Raw genomic sequence first — 26,348 nt, 5'->3', positions numbered from 1 at the left:
ATTTAACCTGTGAGTTACTACTTGTTTTTATTAACCACTTAATAACCGCCCTATAGCCGAATGACGGCTACAGGGCGGTTTCTTAACTCTGGGAGGCCGTCATATGACGTCCTCCCAGAATTCCGCTCTCGCGCGCCCCCTGGGGCGCGCACTCGAGAGCATCCGTGACCGCCGGGTCCTGTATCACGGATCACGGTAAACGGCCGCTCATAGCGGACGTTTACCACGTGATCGCTCCGTCAAATGACGGAGTGATCACTTGTAAACAAACCGGTGTCATGTTATGACGCCGGTTCCTCCCTCCCCCTCTCTGTACCGATCGGAACAGTGGAGGGGGAAGAGATCGGTGTCAGCAGCCATGTGGGCTTCATCTGCAGTGCCCACATCGCTGCTCACTGAAAATTAACCCCTCAATTCCCTGCAAATACTCTGCAATACCCTGCCATTACTCTGCAATACCCTGCAACACCCGCCAATACCCTGCAACACCCGCCAGTACCCTGCAACACCCGCCAGTACCCTGCAACACCCGCCAGTACCCTGCAACACCCGCCAGTACCCTGCAACACCCGCCAGTACCCTGCAACACTCTGCAACACCCGCCAATACCCTGCAACACTCTGCAATGCTCTGCAACACCCGCCAATACCGTGCAACACTCTGCAATGCTCTGCAACACCCTCCAATATCCTGCAATGCTCTGCAACGCAATACTCTGCAACGCCATACTCTGAGATACCCAGCCATACTCTGAGATACCCAGCCATAGTCGGTGATACCCTGCAATACCCAGCCATAGACACCCCCCCCTCCCGCCGCCCTCCGGTGCTTCTACTGACTCGCCAATACGATCAAATCCAGAATCTTTTTTTTTTTTTTCAGGCTTCCCAGCTTAGAGATGAGATGCGGGATCTTATTGACCCCATATCTCACTGTAAAAAGGACCTGTCATGCCATATTCCTATTACAAGGGATGTTTACATTCCTTGTAATAGGAATAAAAGTGATCAAAAAATTTATTTTTGGGGAAAAAAAATGTCAAACTAAAATAAATAAAGTAAAATGAACAATAACATTTTTTATTTTATTTTTTAAAGCGCCCCTGTCCCCATGTGCTCGCATGCAGAAGCGAGCGCATACGTAAGTCCCGCCCACATATGAAAACGGTGTTCAAACCACACATGTGAGGTATCGCTGCGAATGTTAGAGCGAGAGCAATAATTCTAGCCCTAGACCTCCTCTGTAACTCAAAACATATAACCAGTAAAAAAAAAAATTAAATCGTCGTCTATGGGGATTTTTAAGTAGCGACGTTTGCCGCCATTCCACGAGCCTGTGCAATTTTGAAGAGTGACATGTTAGGTATCGATTTACTCGGTGTAACTTCATCTTTCACATTATGCAAAAATTGGGCTAACTTTACTGTGTTTTTTTTTTTTTAAGCACAAAACAGTTTTTTTCTCCAAAAAAAAGCATTCGAAAAATTGCTGCACAAATACCGTGCGAGATAAAAAGTTGCAACGACCACCATTGTATTCTCCAGGGTGTTTGCTAAAAAAACATATATAATGTTTTGGGATTCGATGTCATTTTCTAGCAAATAAATGATGATTTTTACATGTAGGAGAGAAATGTCAGAATTGTCCTGGGTGCTCCAGAACGCCTGATGGCGCTCCATGCATGTTGGGCCTCTGTATGTGGACACAGTGTGTAAAAGTCTCACACATGTGGTATCGCCGTACTCGGGAGTAATAGCAGAATGTGTTTTGGGGTGTAATTTGTGGTATGCATATGCTGTGTGAGAAATAAACTGATAATATGACAATTTTGTGGAAAAAAAAAAAATCTTGATTTTGCAAAGAATTGTGGGGAAAAAAGGACAACTTCAAAAAACTCATCATGCCTCTTACTAAATACCTGAGAATGTCTTCTTTCCAAAAAGGGGTCATTTGGGGAGTATTTGTACTTTTCTGGCATGGTAGGGTCTCAAGAATTGAAATAGGCCGTCAGTACTTCAGGTGTGATCAATTTTCAGATATTGGCACCATAGCTTGTGGACTCTATAACTTTCACAAAGACCAAATAATATCCACCAATTTGTACTTATTTTTACCAAAGATATGTAGTGGTATAAATTTTGGCCAAAATTTATGAAGAAAAAATTACTGCGGTAATCTGCTAAATTTTATCACAGAAACGAAGAAAAATGCATTTTTTTACAGAATTTTCTGTATTTTTTCTTTTATAGCACAAAAAATAAAAAACCCAGTGGTGATTAAATACCACCAAAAGAAAGCTCTATTTGTGTGAAAAAAAGGACAAAAATTTCATATAGGTCCAGTGTTGCATGACTGAGTAATTGTCATTCAAAATGTGAGAGCACCGAAAGCTGAAAATTGGTCTGGTTATTAAGGGTGTTTAAGTGCCCAGTGGTCATGTGGTTAAATATATGATTTATACTGCACTCAGTCTGGCGCCCCTCTGTTCCCATTGCCTACAGCAAAGCATGGTGTTGGGAGTGTCATGGTCCAAGGCTGAATGAGTGCTGCCGCCACTAGGGAGCTACAGTTCATTGAGGGAACCATGAATGCCAACATGTACTGTGACATACAGAAGCAGAACAAGATTCCCTCTCTTTGGAGACTGGGCCGCAGGGCAGTGTTCCAACATGATAACAACCCCAAACACACCTCCAAGACGACCACTGCCTTGCTAAAGAAGCTGAGGGTAAAGGTGATGGACTGGCCAAGCATGTTTCCAGACCTAAACCATATTGAGCATCTGTGGGACAGCCTCAAACGGAAGGTGGAAGAGCACGGCCTCTATCATTCACCAGCTTTGTGATGTCGTCATGGAGGAGTGGAAGAGAACTCCAGTGGCAACCTGTGAGGCACTGGTGAACTCCATGCCCAAGAGTGTTAAGGCAGTGCTGGAAAATAATCGTGGCCACACAAAAGATTGGCACTTTGGGCCCAATTTGGACATTTATACTTGGGGGTGTACTCAATTTTGTTGCCAGTGATTTAAATATTGAGTGTTGAGTTATTTTGAGGGGAGAGCAAATTTTCACTGTTATACAAGTTGTACGCTCACTACTTTACATTGTGGCAAAGTGTAAAGCCCCGTACACACGAGCGGACTTTTCAACATCCAAAGTCTGACGGAATGATTTCGTCAGACTATTCGATCGTGTGTGGGCTGCAACGGACTTTTGATTCGCAAAAGTCTGACAGACTTTAGAAAATGGAACATGCTTCAAATTTTTCCGACGGAACTCCCCCGGACCCAGTTCCTACCGAAAAATTCGCTCGTGTGTATGCTATTCCGACGGACTAAAACCGACGCTAGGGCAGCTATTGGCTACTGGCTATGAACTTCCTTATTCGAGTCCAGTCGTACGTCATCACGTTCGAATCCGTCGGAGTTTGGTGTGATTGTGTGTGGCCAAGTCCGCTCATTCGAAAAGTCCGTCAGAACTCTGTCGGAACTCCGGCAGAACTCCTTCGGAAGTCTGTCGGACATAAATCTGGTCGTGTGTACGCGGCATAATTCTTCAGTGTTGTCACATGAAAAGATATAATAAAATATTTACAAAAATGTGAGGGGTGTACTCACTTTTGTGAGATACTGTACTTATGAGAGAGCCCTTATTATATCTTAATAATAAAATATAATTAATAGAGTATGCTTTATACAAGATTTATGCAGTTGTTCTGAGATAAATTAAACAAGAATATCCATGATCCTGGCAGAGGCATATCAAGAGAACTTTAGCACTTTTAATTCCAGTATACACACCCAAGTTCACCCACTCCCACTTTTTCTTCAGTTTCTGGATGCGTTCCGCACTGAGCAACCTTTCACGAAGGAGGCAAGCATGTAGGTGTGGCAGTTAAATACAGAAACGTAAACCAAAAGATAGAGAAAAGTTTTTACCATATCAGAATTGTAAAGCAACATCCTGGTTTGTTGCAAATATAAAATGGTTTTAATGAGAGATAAATATGGAAACAGAATTATACCTACACCCCTGTTAAAATGTCAGGTTTCTGTGATGAAAAAAAATTAGACAAAGATATATCTTTATCCACCTTTAATGTGACCTATAAACTGTACAATTCAGTTGAAAAACAAACTGAAATCTTTTGGGGGGGGGGGGGGGGAGAATTGTACAAATAAACAAACTAAAACAATGTGGTTGCATAAGTGTGCACACCCTCTTATAACTGGGGATGTAGCAGTGTTCAGAATTAACAATTACATTCAAACTCATGTTAAATAGGAATCAGTACACACCTTTCATTTAAAGTGCCTCTGACTAACCCCAAATAAAGTTCAACTGTTCTAGTAGGTCTTTCCTGACATTTTCTTAGTTGCATCCTACAGCAAAAGGTCTGCAGAGAGCTTCCAAAGCAACAGAGGGATCTCATTGTTAAAAGGTATCAGTCAGGAGAAGGGTACAAAAGAATTTCCAAGGCATTCGATATACCATGGAACACAGTGAAGACATCATCAAGTGGAGAAAACATGGCACAACAGTGACATAACCAAGAACTGAGCATCCCTCCAAAATTGATGAAAAGACAAGAAGTAAACAGGTCAGGGAGGCTGCCAAGAGGCCTACCACAACATTAAAGTGGTTGTAAACCCTTACAACACACTTTGACCTACAGGTAAGTCTAGATTAAGGCTTACCTGTAGGTTCAAGAAATATCTCCTAAACCCACACAGTTTAGGAGATATTTGCCGAAAGACAGGCACCGCTGTCTAGGGCGCATGCGCCCTAGACAGCGGCGCGCAGGCGCACTGAGCGCGGCACCGTCAACTGCGAATATGTCGCGCGTGGCGGCTCCCATGCGCGGGAGTGACGACATCGCGGCTTCTCCAAATAAAAGCGGCGGAGCAGCGAGACCCACCGAGAAGATGGATGCGCCGGACTACAGGGGACAGCGGTGACATCGCTGGCTCCTGTGTCAGGTAAGTGACACAGAATGGACTACTATGCGATGCATAGTAGTCCATTATGCTTTACCTTTGCAGGGAATGAAAGGGGAAGTAAACTCATCAGGGTTTACTTCCTCTTTAAGGCCTCTTTCACACAGACGGACCGTTCAGGTCCGCCTGTCAATTTTTTAGGTGGACTTGAAAGGATGCTCCATAGACCTCTATGGATCGACGGATGTCAGCGGTGACATGTTCGTTGACATCCGACCCGCTTCTGATCCGAAAAGTGTGATGGAGGAAAACCCTATATGTGTTATGATCTGATGAAACCAAGATTTTTGGCTATAATTCCAAAAGATAGGTTTGATGTAAAAACAACACTGAACATCATCAAAAGAACACCATAACCACAGTGACGCATGATGGTGGCAGCATCATGCGTTGGGACTGTTTTTCTTCAGCTGGAACAGGAGCCTTAGTCAAGGTAGAGGGAATTATGGACAGTTCCAAATACAGACAGTCCCCAGGGTTACAAACATCCGACTTACAAATGACTCCTACCTACAAACGGTGGGAGACAACAGGAAGTGAGAGGAAATCTACCCGTATGAAGGGAAATTCACTCCTGTATGAGTTATCATGGGAAAAAGGTGTCTCCACTGAAGCTTTATCACCAATCCTTAACCCAAAATTTTCAAAATCCAAGTGTAATAGGGACAGAAAGTGAGTTGAAATCTTCTGAACAGGGGAGCAGACAGCAAAACAAATGATACAGGGGCGTTAAACCTTCCCTATACTATCCAAAAAGCTTAAAATTGTATTTATACAAGTGGGACACAATTGTGAAGTGTAACGAAATCTATTGGATTTTTGAAACTTTAACTAATAAAAAAATGAAAAGTGGGGCATGCAAAATTATTCGGCCCCCTTGCGTTAATACTTTGTAGAGCCACCTTTTGCTGCGATTACAGCTGCAAGTCGCTTGGGGTATGTCTCTATCAGTTTTGCACATCGAGAGACTAAAATTCTTTCCCATTCTTCCTTGCAAAACAGCTCGAGCTCAGTGAGGTTGGATGGAGAGCGTTTGTGAACAGCGGTTTTCAGCTCTTTCCACAGATTCTCGATTGGATTCAGGTCTGGACTTTGACTTGGCTATTCTAACACCTGGATACGTTTATTTGTGAACCATTCCTTTGTAGATTTTGCTTTATGTTTGGGATCATTGTCGTGTTGGAAGATAAATCTCCGTCCCAGTTTCAGGTCTTTTGCAGACTCCAACAGGTTTTCATCCAGAATGGTCCTGTATTTGGCTGCATCCATCTTCCCCTCAATTTTAACCATCTTCCCTGTCCCTGCTGAAGAAAAGCAGACCCAAACCATGATGCTGCCACCACCATGTTTGACAGTGGGTGGGGATGGTGTGTTGAGGGTGATGAGCTGTGTTGCTTTTACGCCAAACATATAGTTTTGCATTGTGGGCAAAAAGTTGGATTTTGGTTTCATCTGACCAGAGCACCTTCTTCCACATGTTTGGTGTGTCTCCCAGGTGGCTTGTGGTAAACTTTAGACGAGACTTTTTATGGATATCTTTGAGAAATGGCTTTCTTCTTGCCACTCTTCCATAAAGGCCAGATTTGTGCAGTGTACGACTGATTGTTGTATGGACAGACTCTTCCACCTCAGCTGTAGTTCTCTGAGTTCATCCAGAGTGATCATGGGCCTCTTGGCTGCACCTCTGATCAGTCTTCTCCTTGTCTGAGCTGAAAGTTTAGAGGGATGGCCAGGTCTTGGTAGATTTGCAGTGGTCTGATACTCCTTCCATTTCAAAATGATCGCTTGCACAGTGCTCCTTGGGATGTTTAAAGCTTGGGAAATCTTTTTGTATCCAAATCCGGCTTTAAACTTCTCCACAACAGTATTACGGACCTGCCTGGTGTGTTCCTTGGTCTCCATGATTCTCTCAGCGCTTTCAACAGAACCCTGAGACTATCACAGAGCAGGTGCATTTATACAGAGACTTGATTACACACAGGTGGATTCTATTTATCACCATCAGTCATTTAGGACAACATGGGATCATTCAGAGATCCTCACTGAACTTCTGGAGTGAGTTTGCTGCACCGAAAGTAAAGGGGCCGAATAATTTTGCACGCACCACTTTTCAGTTTTTTATTTGCTAAAAAAGTTAAAAATTATCCAATAGATTTCGTTCCACTTCACAATTGTGTCCCACTTGTTGGTGATTCTTCACAAAAAATTAAAATGTTATATCTTTATGTTTGAAGCCTGAAATGTGGCAAAAGGTTGAAAAGTTCAAGGGGGCTGAATACTTTCGCAAGGCATTGTACCTTTAATCCCAGACCCTATATCACTTATAAAAATAATAAATAGTAAGGGTCCCAACAATGAACCTTGGGGTACACCACCGGTAACCTTAGACTATTCAGAGTAAGTCATTAACCACTTAAGGACCGAGCCTCTTTTTTAGATGTGTTGTTTACGTTGTTTAAGTTAAAAACTGTTTTTTTTTGCTAGAATTTTTTTTTTCTCACACCCTAGAGCAGTGATTGTGAACCTTGGCCTTTTCTGATTCTGCCTGATGAAAGAGCGCGGTCGTCCGACAATCTCGACCCGCACGCTCAAGAAACACGTCGCATACCCGCTGACGTCACAGCCCCGCGCCCTGGTCGTCTCTGCCTCCCAAGCCTCGTTTTGAAGACCGCACATCTCGTGTCCACCACAAGCCGGCTGCTTCATACAAAACACCTGCAGTGGACAGCATGTGAGAGGAACAGGAACAACGCGATGAGATGACAGATGTGGACCCGACCACTGGCTGACGTCCCAAAAATCAGATATACCAGATGACCCCTGGTGTTTAATGCTTACTTTTTGCCTACTAAATGTGAGTGCAAAATTTTATGTTTTTTACACTGAAAAATAAAACCTTTTAAAAAAATCTGCACCCAGAGGCGCCCCTTTCTCTCCTTTTTCTCCTTTGTGAACCTTGGCTCCCCAGAGGTTTTGGAACTACATTTCCCATGATGCTCGTTCCCCCCCTTCGGTGTAGTTGAGCATCATGGGAAAATTAGTTCCAAAACATCTGGGGTGCCAAGGTTCGCCATCACTGCCCTAGAGAATAAAATGGCGGTCTTACAAACGCACTTTTTTTTTGGTAAAAATACACTTTTTGAATTAAAAAATAAGACAACAGTAAAGTTAGCCCAATTTTTTTTAATATTGTGAAAGATAATGTTAAAAATTGCACCCGCTCGTGGAATGGCGACCAACTTTTACTCTTAAAAATCTCCATAGGCAACGTTTAAAAAATTCAGGTTGCATGTTTTGAGTTACAGAGGAGGTCTAGGGCTAGAATTATTGCTCTCGCTCTACTGATCATGGTGATAACGGTGTTCAAACCACACGTGAGGTATCACATGCAGGCACTCCGTCTGCACGTGAGCTTGGCAGGATGGGGCGCGCTTTAGATTTTTTTTTCTTATTTTACCTTTTATTTATACAAAAATGTAATAAAAAATAAATAAAAAATTTGTCATAAAATTTTTTTTTTTTTTTAAATGGCCCTTTAAGAGCCAAGAGCAGAAGTGACGTTTTGAAGTCGCTTCCGCCCTGCAATGTCATGGAGACGGGTGGAGGCCATTTTCGCCTCACTCGTCTCTATGCCAAGGAAGGCACAGCATCCAATTGCCTCCGCCGCTGCCGATGGCTCCGGTAAGCGACAGAGGCCTCTGGAGTGTGGCGGTGGAGGGGGGCCCCTCTCCCGCTGCCAATGAAAGTGATCTTGCGGTGAATCTGCAGCAGAGACCACTTTTATTTTTAAGTGGACCGCCGGCCGAACACGAGGATACCAGGGTTATGGCAGCTAGCTGCTGCCATAACAACGGTATCCCCCGTCAAAATCTGGGTGTATATCGTCGTGCGGCAGTCTGGAAGTGGTTAACCACTACTCTCTGAATTATATCTTTTAGTCAGTTTTCTATCCAATTACAACCTGAATTTTCCAGACCTGTAGACTTTACCTCACACATGAGCCGTGTGCGGGGAACTGTGTCAAACGCTTTTGCAAAATCCAAGTATACCACAGCCACTTCTGTGTCCAAAAAGAAATCAGATTTGTCTGACAACTTCTGTCTTTCATGAATCCATGCTGTCTGTTGCTTAAAATATTATTTTCCAATAAGAACTCGATGTGGTCTTTTATTAAACTTTCCAGTATTTTCCCAACTATAGAAGTTAAACTAACAGGTCTATAGTTACTTGGTAAAGACTTTGATCCCTTTTTAAATATAGGCACCATGTTGGTCTTGAGCCAATCCAGTAGTACTTTGCCAGACATTAAAGAGTCCCTAAAAATGAGAAACAATGGCTTTGAAATGACAGAGCTCAATTCTTAAAGTAGATGTCATGCCACTAAAACCCTTGCATCTACAGACATCCACGATCTAACACTAACCTATCTAGCCCTGGAATGAAAAAATCAATTTACATAACTTTTCTGAAGCCGATCCGACCCCACGCTGAGCTGTCAGCCGTGGCTTCACTGTGGTATATATACTGATTTCTTAACAGGGTAAGATAGGTTAGTATTAGATCCTGGATGTCTGTAGATGCAGGGATTTTAGTTTTAGGGTGGACTTACACTTTAAGGATTTGTGAGTGTATACCATCTGGTCCAGGTGTTTTATTCCCCTTTATTCTGGCAAAATATTTCTGGACCATATCAATTTTAAACCATTGCGGATCATTTGGGGCCGTGTCAATAAAATCTCTATTATGGACAAGAGCTCCCCCATGCTCCTTTGTATACACAGAGCTGAAGAAAGTATTTAGAAAATTTGCATTCTCTTTGTCCCCAGTCACCCGTTCTAGATTATTTTATAAAGGACCAACATGCTCAGAACTGACCTTTTTACTATTAATATATTTGAATAATTTTTTGGGGTATATCCTACTATCTTTTGCAATCTGTCGTTTATTTCGAATGTTTGCGGCCTTGATTTCCATTTTACATATTCTTTTATATTCATTTGTAACATAGAAAGTTAAAAAAAAAACTGACCCCAAACAATTATTGTCCTTTAAACACAGACATAAACCCCAATAAAAACACCTACAAAATGCTGACCACAGTCTCTCAGCAGACACCAAGGATGTAAAAACGTGCTGCCTGTGACGATATGTTGCAGCCTTAAGTAAAGATCCTGGTGTTGAAAATCACAGTTGTTATCCAACCAGGAAAATTCTTACACTATATAGCTGTAAGAAAAGAAATCTGAAACAAAACTCAATTATTTCCAGCCAGCCTTAGAGCAGAGTCTTGCTGGAAGCTTTACTGACCTGTCATTTCTGTTTTTCTAATTAAAAAACGTAGGATACAAATTCCTCACTTAGCCGATGACTGCTGTCAGTTCTGTTAGACATGCATCCTTCAATGGAGAAGATTCTCTGGTCTAACAGAATCACACGCATGTAAGTTTGGGCATGAAATGTGTCATTGTGATCTTTGCCAGCAGGGATTCCAAAGTCCCAAGTTGACTAACAAAAAATTGTTAAGTAATTCACCAAAGTTAACATTTGCATGAGAACATTCTGCATGGCTTCAACAGCTTCCTGCTTACCGATAGTGTTCAAAGTTGCCACAGCTTAAATAGTGACAAAACTATCTCAACAAATCAGAATTCATCGTAGAAGATAAATGGTTAGGAAGGTACAGGAGGAGACCAAAGTAACTTACCTCCACACATCGCTGCCCTTAGAGAACATAGAGGAGCGAATAACCTCTGGTGCCATCCAGGCATAGGTACCTGCCGCACTCATCTTTGTTGTCCTGTGCCATTCTCTTGCCAGGCCAAAGTCTGTGATTTTTAGAACCTTGTTACTGAGGTCACCATTTTCTACCATTTCCACGATTAAAACTGAAAGACAAAAATTGAAAATATGTATTGCCTTAAGTGGTAAATTTTAAAGGGATTCAAATTCAATTTTCAAGGCATAAAAAAAACTATTAAAAATGTGGGATATTCTTAAAAGTTTATCTAAAGCTAACAATTTTTCCATTGTCGATGGAGTAGAGAATGCGGTCCGTCCTACAGACAAATAGGAAGTGAGGAAATCTTGCTATTGCCTTTACAACCACTTCAACATTATCCTATGTGTCCATGCACATTAGTACATTTCAAGGCATATTTTAAGCTCAACATTTAGAGGCAGAAAAGAAAACAGCCCTTCTGGGTTGCTTTTTTGATTGGATTTTTATGGCAGAAAAAAGAAAAAATTATAGACGCTCCTAAAAGGCCAGTACAAGAAAACCCTATATTAAGGGGGTTTTTTTTCCGCCAAAAGTTTTTTAATGTGTTTGTTACCCAAAAAAAAATTTATCCTGTTCCCTTAAAGCAGGGGTAGGGAACCTCAGCTCTCCAGCTGTTTTGAAACTACAAGTCCCATGAGACATTGCAAGACCCTAACAATTACAGGCATGACTCCTAGAGGCAGTGGCATGATGGGATTTGTAGCTTCAAAACAGCTGGAGAGCTGAGGTTCCCTACCCCTGCCTTAAAGCATTAATAACAGCACAGTGATTGTGTCATGTCATTTAGCTCCCTGTATACCCTAAAATACCTGCCTGATCCTGCCTGGTTCTGCCCTCTCCTCTGTAAACTGACCATGGTATATCATGGCTGCTGAGCCTTGACACCGTGGTCAGTTTATGTGCCTCCATCATCCGCAGCTCTCCTCTCTGCTCTCCCCCCTCTACGCCGGTCAGCTCTGTCCACTCCTCAGCCCTTACCTCCCCTGCTGCAATTTTAACTATATTCTATATATACGCCATCCCATCTGTTATATAAGCCTGTGTGTTCCAGTGCCTGTGCTTTATAAAAAACTATGCCGATTTCTACCTCATCTCAGAGCATCACCCAGTGCTCATGTGACTCCTCGGCTCTCTGCTCCTCTTCTCCGGCTGATGTCAGCAGAAGTTCTCTGCCTCTCACGCTATAGCTATCAGCCGGGGAGAGGAGAGAGCTGAAGGTTCCCGTGAGCGCCGGAAGATGCTCTAAGGCAGGGCTCGACAAAACCCGGACGCCAGGTCGCATTTGCGACTAGAATTAGCGACCTGGCGCCTGGGGCAGCACAGCTGGGGGTATCCCGTCTTCGTGGACCCCCCTGGCGTGATTGCGTCGGGCCACGCCGCCGGCGGCCGGTAATTGAGCCCCCGGCTTTGAGGCCTTCTGCGATTCTATGGTTCCTTCTGAAATATGGCGCCCTCTTGTGGTGGCCGTTGGAATTACAACCAGCAATGCTAATGGAGCTTCCCTTGCCTGCCAGCCTATCTCCTTCCCTTTACTTAGAACCCCTAAAGATTATATATATTTTTATTCTAACACCCTAGAGAATAAAATGGTGGTCGTTGCAATACTGTCTGTCACACCGTATTTGCACAGCGGACTTACAAGCGCACTTTTTTGGGGGAAAAATAATTTATTTAATAAAAAAAATAAGACAACAGTAAAGTTAGCCCATTTTTTTTTTATATTGTGAAAGATAATGTTACGCCGAGTAAATCGATACACAACTCACTCTACCGATCGCAGCGATACCTCACGTGTGGTTTGAACACCGCTTTCATATATGCGTTTGCTTCTGCACGCAAGCTTGGCGGGACAGGGCGCGTTTAAAATTATTTTTTTTCTTATTTTAAGTTTTAGTTTTTTCACTGTTCTTTTAAACAAAAAAAAAAATGTGCGTCACTTTTATTCCTATTACAAGGAATGTAAAAATCCCTTGTAATCCCTTGATAGCCTGGGGCTATCTTCCCCTCACTCGTCTCCATGTCAGGCCAGGGACAGGTCCAGATCGCCGTCACGGACCTGGCTCCTAACTTTTTTAGCTGGCTCCTAGATTCCAAGCAAATTTGTCAACCCCTGCTCTAAGGTGAGGTAGAAATCTCTGTTGCATAAATGCTTGGGGAGGAAGAGAAACAACATTACACCGAACATTCCAGTGAAAGGCTGTGTGGGGGGACGGGGTGTCAGGACAAGTCTGATCATTGAAGGAGAGCAGGCTGGGTTCCCAGCACAGCTAGAGAACTAACCACGGTGTGTTCTCCTGTTTAGAAAAAAAGCTTTTAATAGTCAAGCAGAGAGACTGGCAGGAACACCAGGTATTTCACATAAAGGAAGCAATACAAAGAGAACAGGATACTTTTTCATACAAGTACATGGTACAACAGGTGCATATCAGGAAAATGAAATGTTGGGTTTACATACTCTAAAATGTTCAAATGTTCAATGTCAGTGGAAGTATTGCCAACCTCCCTGGACATGGCTGCAAGAGGAAAATCGACCCCAGATTTAACAGGATAGTGTAAATTGTGGACAAAAGGCCAAGAAATACTTTCAAAGATACACAAGATAAACTCAAGGTCAAGGTACATCAGTGTCAGATCACACTATCTGTCGGTTTTTTGACAGTGGGCTCAGAAGACTAAAGACTCCACTGTTGAAAGACATATAAAAAAAGCGGACTGGAATTTGCTAAAATTTATACAGACAAGCCACAATGCTTCTGGGAGAACATCCTTTGGACAGATAAGACAAAACTGAAGCTTTTAAGGAAGCCAAATCAGCTTTATGGTCACAGAAGAATGAATGAAACTTTCAAAGAAAAGGTCATATCTACTGTGAAACATGGTGGTGGTTTGGTTATATTCTGCAGCCGATTGCTGTATCTGGCTTAAAATGTGCAGCGTACAACAAACTTCAGACCAGAGTTTCTCAACCAGGGTTCCATGGAACCCCCAAGGTTTCACTACAGCTTGTTGGGTTCCTTAAACATTAAGCAATTTCAAAACTCTCAAAAGTAACCACTAACATCAATTGATGTTTTAGCTATCTGTATGGAGGAATTCCTCCCAATAACCACAAAATGCAAGAAGCCTTCTTTCAAGGAGACCATCATGCTAATGTACCTTGAGCTGTAATTATTAGTAGGGGTTCCCTGAGACTAGAAAGTTATTTCAAGAGTTTCTCCATTTTAAAATGGTTGAGAAAATCTGCTCCAGACTATCAAGGAATTATGGAAGGTAACATACTGCCCAGTGTCAGAAAGCTCTGTTCGAGTTGAGGGTCAATGGCCAAGAACAAAAACATTGGGATATTATAAACTAGGTTAAGGGTCCCATTCATTTTTGTTCATGTCATTTTCATTTATTTTATTTTTTCTCTGGAATGAAAAATCAAAAATAAAGTCTGATATTTTACTAAATGTTATATTAAGTCAGATCTTGACAAATTTGCTTTGAATCTAGGAGCCAACTAAAAAAGGTAGCAGCCAGTTTGTGTGGGTGTGCTGTAATATGTAACGTGTATCGCAATCAATGGTTTCATGCGTAGGCACCCCACCACGTGCATTTAAATTTGTAGGTGCGTATATATGGGGGTGGGGGGGGGCTTCACATTTTTTCGGGGGGGGGGGGTGGATTTTGTGTGCTTTGGTGTAAATTTTAATTTTGACAATTAAAAAAAAAAATTCTTAGTACCTTTTCCTAATTGATATACAGCTGTCACATGACCCAGCTCTTTCTCAGCCTGTCTGCAGGGAAACATAAGCAGGAGGAGCTTCTAGCCCTCTGCTGCTGGTCTCATGTTCAAAATTAAAAAAAGAAACAGCCTTTGGAATAGAGTAAAAAAAAAAAAAATATATATATATATATATATTAAAACAGTTTTAAATTGTCATACAAATATATATTTGAAATAAAATCTTTATTATTTTTTGGCAATAACATGGTATGGGTGGATTTTTGCCAGTCACGGGCCATGTTACGCCCCTCCCTCTGATGTCCAAGAATAAGAGGGAGGTGAAGCCTCTATTAACCCACATGTAATAGCCCACCCCATTGTGTTTAGCTGCTTAGGGGACATGGAGGGAAGGAGGGAGTAGGCTGTCATTTACCACTGTGAATACGCCCACATGTGCGACTTTATACTCATATGGGCTGCTCAGATGTGATAGGAAGGAAATGCTCAGCATAGAAACTCACTGAAAACTGAGCGTGTGCAGAGTTGTCACCACAGCTACAAAATTGCCAGCTGAACCGGGGACAAGGACAGAATGGGGAGATAGAGAGCAGCAGCATCAAGGTTTTTTGCAGAATACAGAAAACAAATCTCGTAGTGAATGAGTAAGTAAGAACAGCATGCTACTCTGGAGAGGTCTTATGCAGACCACTTCCTGCTGTCGGCCCTTTTTTTTTTTCTTTTAATTACTCCCCATTTATAGAGAACTCTGTCCAGCACACATGCCAAGACAGTAACTGCATCTTTTGCAGAAAGTAAATAAATTGGGGAAGTAACCCAGCAGATTACAGGAACTCTGCTATTTGTGGCAGTCATCACACATAAGACTATAGAATGAACAGAGGACCACAGTCTACCTAAAAACTGCCGTTATTACAGACAGCATTGTAAGCAAACTCCACCTTTATAATTTTATAACTCCTTCCATCGAAGCAAACTAAACATAGAAATATTCAAATAATCAAGGAAATTGTTGAATAAGCAATAGAAATTTAAATGTTTTTTTTGTTTTATTCACCCTGAAAATTTAAAACCAAAAATGTGTACATCAAAACACAACACACCACTTCTACTACCTGCCTCTGACACCATTAGTGCTGATTCACACTGGGATTGAACAGGAACGCGGCGCACAGTCAGATTATGCAGCTCATTTATTTGAAGGCTAATTTGCATGAAGTGCGGGAAAGGCACATTCTGTGCATGTTTCCGGCACCGCGTTCAAACGTCCAATGCAGTGTGTTTGCGGCACCAAAATGCATGGTACAGATTTGGTGCTACGCGTTTATAAAGTAGTGCATGCACTACTTTTTATGCAATCCTGGGTGATTAGCAGCTCATTCTAATGAACGGCTGCAAAGAAAAAAAAAAAAAATCACACAAGAACGCAGCACTTTCCTGTGCAATCCTGTATTTGAACCAGACCTTAATTTGGTGTCTGCATTTTGCAATCTGCATTTGGGGTGCCATTATACATAATACATTAATACCCACACGCAGATCTCAAGGGAAAAATGCTAAATACATATACACTTAGGCCCCGTTCACACTTGTATGCCCTGAAAGTCACTCGACTTTGCCATGCAACTTGAAGTAATGCCTGTTTAATCTTAAGGTCTATGGACTTCAAGTCGCATCAAAGTTGAACCAAAGTAGTGCAGGGACTACTTTGAAGTTGCTGCGACTTGAAGTCGTACAGGCACTCATTTGAAATCAGGGAGTACGGCTTGTCAAGCAACTTTGCAGTCCCAAGTCGCAATACAAGTTGCACCAGTGTGAAAGGGGCCTTAGTAACAAAGTATCCAGAATAAAACCATATCTAACAATTGCAAGTAGAAAAACATACAGTACTTACATTTAACGGTAATCTGTCATCGTAAGAATAATCTACCAAAACTGAAAATAAAATGTAAAATAAAGTCGTACAGCTTTCTGCGCTTACCTCTATAAGGTTTTCTGTTAGAAAGCTGCAGGGCTTTTGAATAAACTGAGGGCACTCATCAGTAGACATGGCTTGTAGCTTCCTCATTCACAGATGACACGGAGATCACTGAGGATTTTGAAATGTGACAGTGGGTGTGGGGACAGGATTCCCCACCTGCTGTCACAGTGGAAAAGGTGAGGGGGAGGAGTGGGGTACCAGCTGGAACATGTTCCAAAAGAGAACCTATCCTTTTAGGAGAGAAAAGAGCTGTTCTGTCGTACAAACACGCTTCATATCCAAGGGTGACAACACTGCTCCTCTTTAGATAAAGTGCAGCCAAAGAGCATTGTGGTCCTATGAAAGAACGCAAGTTACTAACAGGATCACCAGGTGAAAATTAGGGAGAAACTATTGCAGCCACCACATCCTGAAATACATTATATTTTTTTGCTCTTATGTTTTGGTGCTTTAAATACTAAATATTTGAATTAAGCAAATAAAATATCAGTTTACAACACAGAATGAGGAGTACTGTATCTGCATGTATCTGCAGTTTGTTGGCTGTAAAATGTCGCTCTCGGAAACACTGAGCTCTGTGTTATTCTGGCCTTATCTTTTCCAACAGCCCAGCAGGCCAGAAATACACATGATCCGGCCTTTTGTTCTAATGCTACAGAAGGAATGTAGTGACCTGCTCTCTACAGACTACAAGAGACTATATAGGGGATTTGGTGGGGCCAATGAACACGACATGAAATTCAGATTTGAATCTGCACATATTGATGGACAATACATTGCATTTACATATAACTACAATTATGGCAAGTTAAGGAAACAGTAAATGGTGTAAGAGCTGGTTCTACATGCCAATGGCCCCAGTTCACACCAGTCCAGTACTTTCCAGTGCAGTCAATGAAAGTTGAATATGTTGAATTTTATTGTGTGGAATATGACAAAACGCATCACACACAAAACGCAACACACCGGAATGTACATGTCCTCAATTCCTCACTTGAGATGGAGAAAAAAGAAGGGGGGGGGGGGACACGCATCAAAAAAACGCACATGCAGAGACTGTGGTGTCAACTGGCCCCTAATTTTAAATTCATCTAATTAAACATGATGTGTACTATTGTTAATGTAAACAACTGTCAACCTTGGACTGGACAATTCCCCAAATTGTGTAAGCATATACGCCAAAAGGAGTACATCTTAAATTCCCTTGATTCCTAAAAGCAAGGCTCTCAGAAAGGATTCCTGGTCCCTTTCACACAAGGTGGGCTCTGGTAGCAGATCTGCCTGCTCAGCGGGGGCTCGGTCCGCTGATCCCCACTGAACAGGCAGATGACAGGTCTGTATCCAACTCTGCTGATGCAGAACGGAGCCCGCTGGCCTCTATGGGGCAGTCGGATGGAAATGGACTGCCTGATGTTGGCAGGTGTCAGCGGACATATGCCTGCTGATATCCGCCGCTCCATAGGGAGCAATGGATGATTCTGGTTGGGTCCACCTGAAAAACTGACAGGCGGACCCGATTGGTCCGTCAGTGTGAAAGGTGCCTTAGAGTGGACTAATGCACAAATACTTCCATAATACTACAATAACATCCTTTCTAGGAATAATGTTTAAAGATCCACTGGGAAGTTTAAGTGATCCCCAAAAAAATTATAAATGAAGATTTGCTACGTTATAGAAACATTGAAGACATTATGCCTATGCAGTTCCTTTTGTCTAAAAGTGGTGTTGCCACCAAAAAATAAAAAGTTGCTTAAAATTCGTTAAAAAAAAGTAAAAAAAAATTATTGCCAAAAATTTTTTTTACTCACCTCTAAATACCTGTTACTAGGGGGTCCCTCGTAGTCTGCCTTCTTCCTTGCCCGGGCTGGTGACATCACTTCCCCTCACGCCGCACATGGGACCTGTCACGTGTCCCAGGTGATTGTACAGCGTATCACAGCGCCACTCGCGCATGCGCAGTGGTGCCTGGCTGTGAAGCCACAGCCGGGTGCCCACAGTACACATGACGGCGCTGCGAGCGGAGCGGGGAACGAGGGGGGCTTCGTTCCCCCACATCGCTGGACCCTGGGACAGGTAAGTGTCCGATTATTAAAAGTCAGCAGCTGTAGTATTTGTAGCTGCTGACTTTTAATTATTTTAGGGGGTACCCCACTTTAAGTCCTCCTAAAAATAGCAGAGCATATGGTATGTGAGGGTGCCTAGACACACTTGTGCCTAAAACCTTTAAAGAGAAGTTCAGGTTCAGGGTTCTTTTTTTTATTTTTTTAAACAGATTTATCTAGGTGGATGGAGCATCAGTCCAATACTGCATCTGTCCCCCGCTGGCTCTAAGGCCCCCTACACACTATTAGATTTTCTGCAGATTTTTGTCTTCAGATTTACCAAAACCATGTAGTGCAAGGGCCTGCCTGATTGCATACAAACTGAAACTCTTAAGGTTTGACCTCGTATTATATGGTCCCCTTTATGGTCCCCTTTTGGGTGGAGTTCCACTGTAAAGCAACAATTTGGGAACAGTTACAGAACAACTTTCTTCCATTAATTCTTATGGTGACATGGACAACCTGCCTCTTGTAAACAGAAAAATAGAGAAGAATCGGGACTTGAGCGCAAAGTGACCGCAGATTTAGGCAAGTAAAAAGGGCATTTACATTTTTTTGTTTTTTGTAATGGCAGTGATCAATTAGAGGTAGATGTGGGGGAAAGGGGGGGACAAAGGGAGCCTGGAGATGAGGTTTAACAGTTTACAAACCTAGTACCGCTATTGAAACCCAAATGGTCAATTACTGCATCTTTCTGACTTAAATATGCCTTACTGAGGTTTCTCAGACGCCCAGCACAGAAATCATTACACTTCCAGCCCCTATGCAGTCAGTAAGCTTTATGTAACTTGCTTAACCATAAGCTGCTTGGTGCTTCTTATATGCCTTCCTGAATCTGTTGTTTATAGAGACTTCAGTGTTTGTAACAAGCGGGATTTGCCACTGCTTACCAGTAATTTTAGCATAAAGCCTTTCCTCAGGAAGCCCATTATCTGCGAAGGGCAGACTTCCTGTGCTCTACATGATTTCAAATGATTTGCTGGGTCGGCAGTTAACCCCTCCATTTCACAATACAGTAATATTTTATATTTTATAGCCGCTAAAAACGTTTGAGAGGCTGCAAGACCAAGTAGCGGTCTAGGAAGTGCAAATCCTCCTTTTAAAAATCGTTACATACAGAATAAGGCCCCATGTACACGGCTGCTGCTAAACGGACGTTCAGAGGCAGTTGGCCACTTTTCAGCTGCCCCTGAACTCATCCAATGTTATCTTATGTGTATATGTACACAGGTTCGTTTACCGTCGTTTTTAGGCAGGTGCGTTTATAGGCCTCTTTTTGAAGGCAAAACAATGAGTTCAGACGCCGAAAATTCCAACGTTTCAGATGGTAAACACATCTAAATGCGGCTACCTGCCTTTAGCCATGTTTCATTTATAGGCGTTTTTCATTTTTGCCTATTTTTTTTTTTACTTTTTACAAACTCTTCTAAAAACGCAAACGCTAAACGCATCTGTCAAGTTAAATCGTTCAGGAGAGGTTGTAAAAACGTCCTGTGTACATGAAGCCGTACTGTATAAGCAGAAAGGTTACCTTCACTAAAAAAACTTCAATTTACATTTAAAAGTTCAGTTTCCACTCTTTGAGATTCACACTATAGGTGAGGACACCTCATTTCAGGACCAATTGTAATCCCTGAGAGGAAAGAGAGGTGCCAAGCTTACAGTGATTGCAAAACAACCCCTTCAGTTTAAAATAGAAATAAAAAAAGCAAAATATTTTTGTATATAGATATAAAAAAAAACCTTCATAAATACCCCTTTTCCCCTTTTTATAAGTGATTACATTGCCTTCGTTCTTAGCTGCATAAGAGCTCGGGGAGAAGTAGTAGCACACTGAGCTTTCCAGTGAATTTTTTTCACACAAATAGAGCTTTCTTTGGTGGTATTTGATCACCACTGAGTTTATTTTTTGCTAAACAAACGAAAAAAAGACAGCAAATTTTCATCATACACTGATGTGCGCGGATGAGGCTGCACTGATGGGCACTGATAGGTGACACTGATGAGGAGGCACTGGTTGATTGGCAGCACTGGTGGGACTGCAATGATAATCAGGGCCCTGATTATTAGTGCCAATGTCCCTTTAACACAAGCCAGTTATCGGCTTTGTTTTTTTTCTCCTCACGCTGTCAGCATCCATGATTAGCTGTCATTGGACACAGCTAAACACTTGCAGTAACTTGCACTTGCAGCTGCAGTAACAATGTCCCACCTTCTGTGATCAAGTAACACTGATTCAATGTCCTGGCATTGGATCAGTCTGCCGTCTATCACAGGAGGGGGTCATTGTTACTACGGCCCGGGCAATTCAGCTCCCTGACACAGGGAGATCACCGCTCTGCAAGGAGAGGAGGAGGGAAGGAAGGACTGGACCGTGAAGGACAGTACCTTGAGCCACCAGGATGACACCTGGCAATGAGTGGCACCTGGCTGTGCAGCCACTGCTACTGCGCAATCATCTGCATTTTTTTTTCTTTCGGCAATATGGCGGAAAAAAACATTTTCGGCCAAAATGTTTCAGTTGCCGCAATTTCAGTGCATCCCTAATTCTAAGTCTAATCCAGGGCTCGACAAAACCCGGGCGCCAGGTCGCATTTGCGACTAGAATTAGTGACCTGGCGCAGCACAGCTGGGGTATCCCGTCTCCGTGGACCCCCCCCGGCGTGATCGCGTCAGGCCGCGCCGCCGGCGACCGGTAATTGAGCCCCCGGCTTTGAGGCCTTCTACGATCCTATGGTTCCTTCTGGAATCTGGCACCCCCTTGTGGTGGCCGTTGGAATTACAACCAGCAATACTAATGGAGATTCCCCTGCCTGCCAGCCTATCTCCTTCCCTTTACTCAGAACCCCTAAACATTATATATATATTTTATTCTAACACCCTAGAGAATAAAATGGTGGCTGTTGCAATACTGTCTGTTACACCGTATTTTCACAGCGGACTTACAAGCACACTTTTTTGGGGAAAATGTATTTAATAAAAAAATAAAATAAGACAACAGTAAAGTTAGCCCAATTTTTTTTTATATTGTGAAAGATAATGTTACGTCCAGTAAATCGATACCCAACATGTCATGCTTCAAAATTGCGCCCACTCATGGAATGGCGACAAACTTTTACCCTTTAAAATCTCCATAGGCGACGTTTAAAAAATTCTACAGGTTGCACCTTTTAAGTTACAGAGGAGGTCGGGCTAGAATTATTGCTCTCACTCTACCGATCGTAGCGATACCTCACATGTGTGGTTTGAACACCGCTTTCATATATGCGTTCGCTTCTGCACGCAAGCTTGGCGGGACAGGGCGCGTTTAAAATAATGTTTTTTTTTCTTATTTTAACTTTTATTTTTTTCACTGTTCTTTAAAAGAAAAAAAAAAAAAAAGTGTGTCACTTTTATTCCTATTACAAGGAATGTAAAAATCCCTTGTAATAGAAAAAAGCATGACAGGTCCTCTTGTATATGAGATCTGGGGTGAGAGAGACCTCACATCTCATATTTACACTAAAATGCAATTAAAAAAAAAAAAAAAAAAAAATGTCCCTCTAAGAGCTATGGGCAATGACTTGGAGACAGGTGGGGGGCTGGGGGCTATCTTCCCCTCACTCGTCTCCATGTTAGGCCAGGGACAGGTCCAGATCGCCGTCACGGACCTGGCTCCTAACTTTTTTAGCTGTCTCCTAGATTCCAAGCAAATTTGTCAACCCCTGGTCTAATCTATCTAGCCTTGCAAAGAAGAGATCGCTATACTTACCTGTTCTGCATCTACTCCAATTCTGTCCCACACTGAGCTGTTCAGTGTGTGGTAGTGTGCAGGAGAGTCAGCCAACAGAAGCCCCATAGTAACCCTATGGGCGACGTAACTTCCCAGACATTTTCCAGCTATTGTCGGCTCTCTTATCTACACAGCCTGTGCCGCTGGAGTCTGGACTGGATCGGCTACAGAAAAGGTAAGTATAGCGATTTTCTCTTTACAGGGTTAGATAGATTAGGTTTAGAATGTGACAGAGTAGGTTTGGAGCAAGGCAGGCCATACATGGTGCAAATTTCTGTCTGCAACCATGGGTTGCAGGAAAGAAATTTGCACAATTTCCCCATCAACAGTGTTGACAAGGAATACCCTCCCACTGGGTAATTGTCTTCTCCCGGTGGGGGAAGCCATCCCCACTGGGATAGTACAGTGATTACTGTTAGCGGCAGCTAGCGATTATCGCAAGAGAATCCAGCAGCCTGATTGTACCCAAGTTCAACTTTGTACATTCAGCCTGCCCATTAATGGTTCGAGTCTCGGCCGGCTCAGCAGGAGAGTCAAACCGCGTATGTCCGGCCTTAGGTTTTGGCTGAACTTCCACTTTAACGATTTCAGAGCTGCATTCATTTGTGTCTTTTATAGTTGCTTTGAGTTCAGCTTTAAAATCAATTATCTATCATTATTTATTTATTTTTGCTAGAGAAACCAGAGGACTAGATGAAGTAGGTAGATGAAGAGTACCTTTGTTACAACAATGAATAAGAAACTCCCATGCACTAGGTAGCGAAATAAAAATTGTGGGATACTTTAGTATTTGGCCCACATGCTAGTTAAAAAATAAATAATAATAAAAAAAATATATTTTATATATATATATATATATATATATATATATATATATATATATATATATATATATATATATATATATATATATATATATATATATATATATATACACACATACACACACACACACACACACATATACATATATACACACACACACACAGTATATCCCTTTGTGATATCAGTTGGGATACAGTTGAGTTTGTATTCCCATGCCTGCATACCCGCCCACTAAGTCCATACGAATCCTGCTGGATTTTAAAAATAAAAAAAGAAAGATTTATGAGGAACCGGGAACACTCGGGTTGGAGAAAACCCAAAGGATATAAGAAGCTAGCTCACCAAACTGAAGATATAATGTCACTTATTTTGGTGAACAACCCGTAACAGCTTTGCCATCTGTGCACTTTGTTGTGCGTTTTGCTCATTACAGATTTTATAAAAGGAAATGACCTTTATTGCATCTTTTAAACAGAGTGACACAGACCGTATGGTCCTGTAATAATGTTCATGTTCTAGGTATCAGAATAACATAATTGATGTTCATGTTCTTTGTAGGATTTGATGGCTACTGCACATTCAGCAGGATTCAGTACAAATTGCAGCTCTGAATTATTTAATGCACGGCTCAGCAGGAGTCTGTACCTTTCTGGCTTCTGGCATCAAGAACAAAAGAATGTTCCAAGTGATTGCAGATCTAAAAGGCAGACCTGCGAATATTTTACAGCACATAATAATGCAATGCTGTCCAACGTAGTGAGAGCCCAGCATAGCGCTCACCATCTCATCTGACAATTTCTGTCATATTAAGCAATGACTCTCGAAGAGATCCGAGGCCAAGGCATTGGATTGTTTTCAGTCAAAGTCTATTTCCTCTGGAGCGATCGTTTTTACTGGCCGTTGTGTGCAAATACTTTGTGCTTGTATTTGAGAACGGGGGTGGGATAATGTATGGCAGGGCTTGACAAATTTGCTTTGAATCTAGGAGCCAGCTAAAAAAAGTTAGAAAACTGTTTTTTCTTTTTAACAAAGTTTACTGGTAGAAAATGTAACATGTTCCGAAGATCAACAACTCCTTTAACCCTTGCACAGCCAGAGCAGTTTTTTGCATTTTTTGTATTCGTTTAAAACATCATTTTAGGCCTGTAGATTACATAAAATCACCAAACATATTTTCTGAAAGCAGATGCCCCTGAAGAAAATAAAATAGTGGCAGCTCCAATTTTTTCATGTCACACGATATTACCACAAAGTAGAGCTGCAGAATTAATCGTTAAAAAATCGTGATCTCGATTCACCCCCCCCCCCCCCCCCCATCTCTCCTGCAGAGGTTGTTGATTCTTTCATATAAACAAGTGGGGAAACTATCTGCTCACTCAGCTGTCAAAATAAAGTTTTGTTTTTTTTACTTGCATCATTGTAACTAAGCTTCCTTCTTAGATCAAAGGGATAGAACTTCTGTGTAAATAAATAATCAGCAGACTGCCAAGTTTTCAACAATATGTAAATGCAGGAAGTTTAACCACTTAAAGTCTAAATCTTTTTGACACTTAAAATCAGTATTTTTTGCTAGAAAATTACTTGGAACCCCCAAACATTATATTTTAGCAGAGACCCGAGGAAATAAAATGGCAAATTGCTGCAATATTTTATGTCACACTGTATTTTCCCAGCAGTCTTTCAAATGCAATTTTTTGGGAAAAAATTCACTTCAATGAATAAAAAAAAAAAAAAAAAAAACACAGTAAAGTTACCCAATTTTTTTTGTTTTAATGTTAAAGATGTTATGCCGCGAGAATCGTGAGAGAATCGTGAGCTATCTTCTATGCAAAAAAAATTGTGACTCATTTTAGCCAGAATTGTGCAGCTCTACCACAAAGTTCTAGGAAACACAACATTTCACTAAAAAACATCTGAGTCTGCCGTACCCGCCAATTTGCTCCTGCTTTGTCTAATCACAGCGGGCGCTCATGCCCCTGACCCTAGAGTGCAGGATCAAGTACTAGGTATGTATCCGTATACAGCATATGATCGGCAAGCAGTTAAAGTGGACCTTCATGCTAAATTTAAAGTCTTTACTAATAAATTCCTGCCATTTCACAATATTCATCAGTATATTTTCGCTCTCTTCTGCGGTCCCTGAGCTCTTGTGAACTGACTTTACCAAGGTGGAAATGAGGTCATCAGACTGCCACGGGAGGAAGTATTTCCCTTCCTCTCCTCTTTTCAGTGAAAGAACATTGTAACTTTGTAGAAGCCAAAAGGCAAGAGGCTGCAGCTCAGGCTGATCCATGTCAAACATTTATGAACACAACCAACACCAGCACAAGAATTGGCATGATTGGCCCATCTCTGATATTAAGTGGATCACTGAAAAAAATATTTATAAACTCACTTAAAATACATAAAAATTGAGTCCCTGATGGAAGTCCATGATTTTGAAACTCATCTGGCAGGTGAGGATGATGCTGCTTTTGTGCATTTTAACCACCTCAATACAGTGCACTTACACCCCCTTCCTGGCCAGACCAATTTTCAGCATCAACACTATACCCATATGAAACTTGTGTCCCTTTTTCCACACAAATAGAGCTTTCTTTTAGTGGTATTTAATCACTAGTGGGTTTTTTATTTTTTGTGCTATAAAAAAAAAAAAAAAAAAAAAAACGTTCTACGAGCAAAAATGACACATCTCATTTCACAGCCACCTATTACATTTTTGAAGGCCCTGGAGTACCAGGACAATGGAATTGCCCATGAAATGACCCCATTTTGGTAAGCAAACACCCCAACGTATAATCTGTGAGGTATATTGAGTCTTTTGAACGGTTCATTTTTTTCCAGAAGTTTTTGGAAAATGTGGAAAAAATGAAAACGCATTTTTTTTTTTTTTTTACACAAAGTTGTAAATTTATAAGATATTTCTAACACATAGCATGTATATAGCAAAAATTACACCCCAAAACATATTCTGCTACTCCTCCCGAGTATGGCGATACCACATGTGTAGGACTTTTACACAGCCTGGCCACATAGAGAGGCCGAACATTAAAGTAGTACCTTCAGGCGTTCTAGGAGCATAAATGACACATCTCATTTCATTCCTACCTAATCACACTTTTGAAGGTGACAGTGAAATTACCCACAAAATGACCCCATTTCGGAAA

The 26,348-nt window shown here is 41.8% G+C and overlaps 1 protein-coding gene across 1 annotated transcript in view; it reads right to left on the bottom strand.

Annotated features, from left to right (window-relative positions):
• MAP3K9 (mitogen-activated protein kinase kinase kinase 9) overlaps nucleotides 1-26,348 on the bottom strand; it is a 119,814-nt gene that overhangs the window by 44,877 nt on the left and 48,589 nt on the right. Inside the window, exon 3 of the mRNA XM_077464617.1 lies at nucleotides 10,700-10,880. Coding sequence (XP_077320743.1) covers nucleotides 10,700-10,880 — 181 coding nt within the window. The remainder of the gene's footprint in view (nucleotides 1-10,699; nucleotides 10,881-26,348) is intronic.

This window comes from Lithobates pipiens, unplaced genomic scaffold, assembly GCF_037356315.1.
Source record: "Lithobates pipiens isolate NorthernLeopardFrog02 unplaced genomic scaffold, aLitPip1_a1.2 Scaffold_30, whole genome shotgun sequence".
Classification (NCBI taxonomy): domain Eukaryota; kingdom Metazoa; phylum Chordata; class Amphibia; order Anura; family Ranidae; genus Lithobates; species Lithobates pipiens.
The sequence above is the reverse complement of the archived record's forward strand: the minus strand, read 5'-3'. Positions and strand labels throughout refer to the sequence as shown.